Raw genomic sequence first — 6,475 nt, 5'->3', positions numbered from 1 at the left:
CACACACCTCTTAATTTGTAAATTTTGCAAACAGTGTAATTACTGGCCTGAAGGCCTGATTGCCAACTACAACAGCCAAACCTGACAGTTTTACTGTGCCAGAGTACGCACACATTAATAATCCAAAATATTTCAAAGACTTGCTGGGTGTCATCATAAGCATCTAATTTAATGAAATGGTAGAATTTGACACAAACATGTACAGTCAAGTCAATAATGATATAAATGAGTTTTCTTTACATAAGAAATGAGACAATGTAAGTTAGTAGTTGCATTCACCTGGACATGGAATTCATTAATAAAACTTACTAAACATTGTTACTATATAGGAATAAAACATTTCCTTGACACTTACAAACCCCCATTTCAATAAAGCAAAAGTTTTATTGCCTGTATTTATATAAATAGGGTATCATACATTAAACCCCAGTTTACATTTATAAATGGAGAACATTTTGAAGAGCTCTTCAACAGCAACACAATGTGTGCAAAAATACTGGATAAATAAATATTCTAAAGAAAAAAAGTAACCAATCTCCCACATCTACAAATATTGAGTACCTCTTAGATTTTTAACTTAAAGAACTTTGTCAATTAGGCAAGAATTTTAGATCAGAAAATAATGTAGCAGATGTATAACATTAATGCTAAATCAGAAAATGTTACCCAAAGTCCTGAATGTAATCTTGTACGTCTACAGAAAACATTTCCACCTTCTGTCTTGTTGCAACTACACTAGAGCACCTAGAACTAGTAGTATCTTACAATACAGTCTCTTTCAAAACTCCAATTTTAACAGTCCTGGCAATATGGTACCAGTTTATTGCTAACATTCCTTTTAGTATTTCATAGCACACAGGCTTCTACTAGTAAATAAACACACACCACATAAACTGATGTTATTATCACATACCTTAAAACAGGTTTTTTTTCCCCCCTAACTTGTGTGCATTTTGTTGCCTACAAAATCAAGGACAACAACAGCAATTACCTCCTAGCACAGTATTAGCAAAATATCATTGGCTGTCTTTAAAGTAGATAAATAATCTTAACTCCAGCTGTTAACATATCTAGAACTACTCCTGGTCAATGACCTAAAACTGTGCAGCCTTTTGGGAGCAGACTGGTGACTGCTCGTGACCGGAAGTGCGATTTATATAGCTTGACTTCACACTTCCTATCAGATTTCAGAAGTACAGGGGAATGCTGATTATTCAAAAGTCTTCAAATATTTTTGTAGTCAAAACTCAGCATGTAGTTTAAAATGTAAATATTTACAAGCCTGGTCCTTGTGATTTCAGATCTTCACAGTACTATGTTAAAAATTAATCAATCAAGTGAAACCTTCTATAGTTTACCTGCACTCTGCACTGAAACAGACACATGACTTTTTAGGGAACTCTTCTCTAAGATGTCACCAGGAGACAAAACTCCCAAATTCTTTAGCATTAAAATTCACATCAGCTTCATATGTAGGTAAATTAAATAAGACCTTGAATTGTAAAAAAAAAAATTAACAAAACTTGGGGACAGAAAGAAATGGATTTTTTCTTTAAAATAAAAATCTTTAGAATTCAATTAACAGTGGCACTTTCCTTTCAGAAGGAAACAATTATTGGCATACAAGAAAAGGTGATCAAACAATGAACAGAGGAATCCACAGCATCACTTTACGATCTTCTGAAGAACACTTTTCAGGTGTTTATTTTGAAGGTCCAGTTTCACAGCACATAAACACTGTTTTGTTTGGGAAAATAATTCAAGGGCCAATCAGCATTACCCTGAAAACTTTATTAATAAAGTTCTTTGGATTTTAGCAAATCCAGAGTCCACAGTTCCAGGAGTGCTTTTGAACTGGACTGCTTCAATCTCCTGAAAAAGGACCACAACCTATACCCGGAGGCTCATTTCAGGAACACCTGTTTCTACCAAGCACAGTCATACACGCATCATTTTACTAATCTGGTAGCAATTTATTTTTTCACAGTCAGTAAGTCACAAATGTCCTTTGTCTAAAATACACACCTGGACTATGATCAACATCCATTAGAGAGCCCCCCATTTTCAAACAGCATTTATGCCTGGACAGTCTCTGCTGGAATGAGATTCCCTGTTGTATCCAGTTGCATACACTTACAAGAGCAGGCAGAAACTGGGCACTCAGTGTGGTCCCTAGATGGCAATAGCAGAAAAAAGCAAAAACAGTTAAAATAAAACTAACATGGATTTTGTAATCTATACATTTAAGTCTGTGCAAGGACATAGTATCTCACAAAAACTCGGCATCATAGTTAAGTTTTGCTTATGTTCTAAACCAGCAAAACATTATGATAGATACAGCAAAGGAGGCATGTCCAACTCCGTGCCGCATACACATGTGACGTAAGAAAGATTTTAACATCCACTTACCTGAACCAGCTAAGCATATGCCCAGCATGTCCGCCATGCCTACAGTTGTGACACCAAGTAAACCAGTTGTTGAACTGGGCTAACTTCTTGTCTTTGCTAAGATCCACTTTTTCATCTGACTTGGATCCTCCTGTGCCAAGGCAAACCCACCCCCCACAAATACACTGTAAATCATTACACTTCATTTGTATTTCAGTTCCAGTAACGCTACCAGAATAAATTTGAAATTAGGAACATTATGCGAAGAAGTGGCCTAATTTTAAAAGAAAAGTCAGTACAGTTATTAAGAATGGGTGGAAAGCCAAAATAAGGATTATATTGCTGAGTTGTTTCACATCTTACAGCCATAGTAAACTTGCCTAATAAACAAATTTTACAGACAGAATCTCCTTCAACAGTGATTTGTTTCAGTGATTGATTTATGTTCCAGTGAATTATGGGCCTGTTTTACTGCACATGAAATGTTCTGCTTTAGAAAAATCTACAAAATTTAAGTTATGAATTGGAACAATTATGATATAGAAGTCCTAACAGATCAGTGGAAGAATGAGAAGATATTTATAAATAGACTACAACTGCACTGCTCCTCGTGCTCTACAACAAGACTAACCTAAAAATATGGACAAAATCAATTTCATTTAGACCTTGTGTAATGCCAAACTCAAGACATTTAGAACCAAAAGATTCTAGTCATAATATTTCTTAGCTGTGACAACATGACACATTCTTTACTTCGTGACAGAAAGTATATCACATTGAATTTATTCTCTCTTCCACCTAAAAATCAATTAATTTAGATTCCAACGTTTCTTTAGCATCCCTATAATTCATCTCGAGAAAACACACTTCCCATTTCTTACAGCTTTAAAGGTCACAATACTGACCATCACAATACTTGAATCTTTTCATCTAACTATGGAATTTCAGGAACAATCTCAGTGGGAAAACCATCAGAACCGAGTAATTGTGCATACTGTCTGACACCAAAGAACTGAGACACATTTCAGCATAAAATCAGATGGGATGCAAACAATTTTTCAGTTATGGTCCTCCTCCCCCAAAATGGCAAGTTTTAGCATTTACAGTATGAGTACAAATAGTGAAAGATGCAAGAGATCTTCCAACAGCAGCTGTTCCTTAGGCCTGTAACTAGCTGACTTATTAAAATCTACTGTGTCATACCTGGACAACTGGAAACTGGTGTTCCCATATTTATCAGGCAAAGCGCACAGCGAGGAAGAGGTTTACGGCAACCAGGACAGCTTGTAACTTTTGACTTGGTTGGTGAACCACTAACTCCGTATTGGCTAAAACCTCGCCCCTGATGAGGAATAGCTGAACAGCTGTAAGAGATTGATTTTCCACAGAAATTGCAACTCACAAACACCTAAAGAGAACAAAAGCCCATTAATTTTTTTTTGCTTGGTTCCACTTTTGCTGGTAATTCGTTCAAGCTACAAGACACTTATTTACCACATATTCTAGAGAGTGGCCTGGAAAGCCAAGGCTACTCCTGAAGGAGCTCTTAACATCTGGGCTTAAAGATACGGCACACTGTCCTAAGAAGCAGGCTTTAATGATGCTCATTTACCTCAAAAGCACATAAAAACATGCACAATAGCTACAACTTGGAAAGGTATTATTTAAGATAATAAAGAGTATCTGCAGTATCACAAGAAATTAAGCTTACTCTACTTACTGTATACTTAAATCTGGTCTCTCTCTCGTTATAGTCAGGTCACCCACTCTGCAGTCACCAGCATGAGGATTTTCCTAATAATCTTTATCTGCATACCTTACACCACAAGTTGTGACCAAGGAGCCAAGGAGCACATACTTTAAACTCCTTAGGGGATATTTATGTTGATCATATAATGAAGGAACAATAAACTCAACTTCCTCGGACTTAGAGCAGTACAGATGCAGCTCTCCTTAAAAAGCTGTGACAGATCCATGAATTCAAAAACAGCCTTTTTGAGAAACCCCAGGGCCCTAAGGCTTGTAACATTTGTAATACTTAGCAGACATGAGAGAGTGGAAGGTGTTCTGGTAAGACCACATTGGCTAAAAATGCCACCAGATGTTGAGCAGATAGCATTTGGAGGGGGAGGTTTTAGTTTTTGGTTTAGCTTATGTTCAGGACTGATAATGAAAGTTGCTGCTGTCCACTTTTAGTTTAAGGTTCAAGGGCTTCAAATTAGCGGTGAGGTTTGCTTCAATTAAAACAGAGCTAATTTGAGCTAGTTCTTGGTTCAATTTGCTGGTTTCAGCATCACCCTCACCCTGATGCTGAATTCAGCTGGATAATACATCTCCGATAGTGTTTTTCAACATGGGAGGGATAAAAGAACAGTTTACCCAGAAGAGGCGTTGAAAGGTTACAGTTTCTGAAAGACAACCTGTTGTTTGAGAGAAAAGGGTTTAAGAAAAGGAAAAAAGAAAAAGGATCACAGATAAATGGTAGGGAACTAATTTCCTAGATTAGACATTAAGAAACAGATTTGTTTACCATACTTCTGTACTCTCTATCAAAAGTTATCAAGTCCTTTCTAAAACAGTATTTTGAGAAGAACAGCTACGTTCTTAGGGCAGCCTTATTTGAAGTCTTTCTTTTGCACATGAATCCTCATGAAAGCTTTTTTCTGTAGAAGTACCATGCCACCTTCCTTCCTCGTCTGATCATGGTTCATAGAAGAATTACATTTACCTGGGCTAAAGGTTTTGAACTGGGATCCAGCTTACTCCTATGGATATCAAATTCTGCACGTTTGTGCCAAAATCTCCAAGCATCTAAAAGATTCCTGTAGTTCTCTATCCAGTACTGAACCCTCTCATCCTTAAGTACATCTGATGGAGAACCCTAAATTAGGCAGGAAAAAAAGTCAGATGCACACTGAAGAAACACAATACATATTACTATTCACTTTTCCAAAAGGCTTTACAAAGTGTGCTGCAAGTTATGAGAAATAATACAGTGTGATTTGTCTAGAAAAAGATTAATTTTCTGTCAACTGTAATGTGAGTTTGCTAAAAATTTTCTTCAGTATGCTTCCCTGGTTGAAAATACTTGTGCTGCCTAAAAACTCATGTCTGTCAGATGAAGGATTATAAAATTCTCTTACATACCACGGTCTGCATCATTGTCATGAATACACATGCAGTTAAACACAGCGCTGGCAACAGCTGCAACTGTGTAAGGGCCAAGACAAGTCCATCTTAAAAAACAAACAAACAAACAACCCAATGCCTAGAGACAAACAAAAAACCCTACCTCAGTTCTCTACCAAAATCCTGGAAGCAAAAAAAAATAATGAACCTGTCAGGAAATAGGAATTTCCCCAGCAATTAGCAGGGGAATGGGTATTCCCCGTTCAGCTAGTGAAAACGATTGGTTTGGTTTTGCCTCTTTCCACTTCTACCTCCTCAAGCTATCTCAACCAGAGAGAGTGAAGATACATGTTTGTAGTTAATATTGAGTGTTTCAGATGCATCTGCAAAACAGACATTATATGTATCATCCCAATTTATCACAGAAAATACTCTTCATTTCACAAGATTCAGTACAATACTGCTAAAGCAACTATATTTAGTTCTCCTCTATAAAGAATTATTTTCAGCTGAAACACTGACCTGAAGCATGCAATAACTTGCTGTCTGGACATCTCCAGTTCTGTCGACATAACTTTCCATCAAGTCAACTCCATCTTTTGTCAGCCCTGTTAAGAGTATTCCCTCCAAATTCCCAGCATCTTTCATTTCATTTGTCAGCTTTTCAATAAACCTGTTCAGCTGTAAAAAAATTTACTTAACTTTTGCCATCTGTTTATCCCTTCCCAACTCACATATGTTGGCACATGACAAAACTTTCCATGACTTGAATAGCTTTCTTTAAGAGCATCTGCTGCTAACAGAGTATGCTGCTTGCTGAATATTACACACATGGCTGTATGCAGTGGATTGCAAGACTTCCAGCATTTATCAACAAACTTTAAGCCTCCTGATTGGAAGTGCAGAGGGAAGTTATATATTCTTTAAATACCTCAGTGAATTTGAAAGAAAACATTCC

General features: G+C 36.8%; 1 protein-coding gene across 1 annotated transcript in view; it reads right to left on the bottom strand.

The window, feature by feature from the left end:
• Positions 1-1,789: 1,789 nt before the first annotated feature.
• MIOS (missing oocyte, meiosis regulator, homolog (Drosophila)) overlaps positions 1,790-6,475 on the bottom strand; it is a 10,887-nt gene continuing 6,201 nt past the window's right edge. The window contains exons 6-10 of the mRNA XM_010140386.1: positions 6,040-6,198; positions 5,117-5,269; positions 3,592-3,796; positions 2,410-2,539; positions 1,790-2,172 (exon numbers count right to left, since the gene is read on the bottom strand). Of these exons, the coding sequence (XP_010138688.1) occupies positions 2,076-2,172; positions 2,410-2,539; positions 3,592-3,796; positions 5,117-5,269; positions 6,040-6,198 (744 nt within the window). The 3' untranslated portion in view covers positions 1,790-2,075. The remainder of the gene's footprint in view (positions 2,173-2,409; positions 2,540-3,591; positions 3,797-5,116; positions 5,270-6,039; positions 6,199-6,475) is intronic.

This window comes from Buceros rhinoceros, unplaced genomic scaffold (assembly GCF_000710305.1).
Source record: "Buceros rhinoceros silvestris isolate BGI_N320 unplaced genomic scaffold, ASM71030v1 scaffold33097, whole genome shotgun sequence".
Taxonomy (NCBI): domain Eukaryota; kingdom Metazoa; phylum Chordata; class Aves; order Bucerotiformes; family Bucerotidae; genus Buceros; species Buceros rhinoceros.
Note: the sequence above shows the minus strand (reverse complement) of the source record. Positions and strands in the feature narration are given on the sequence as shown.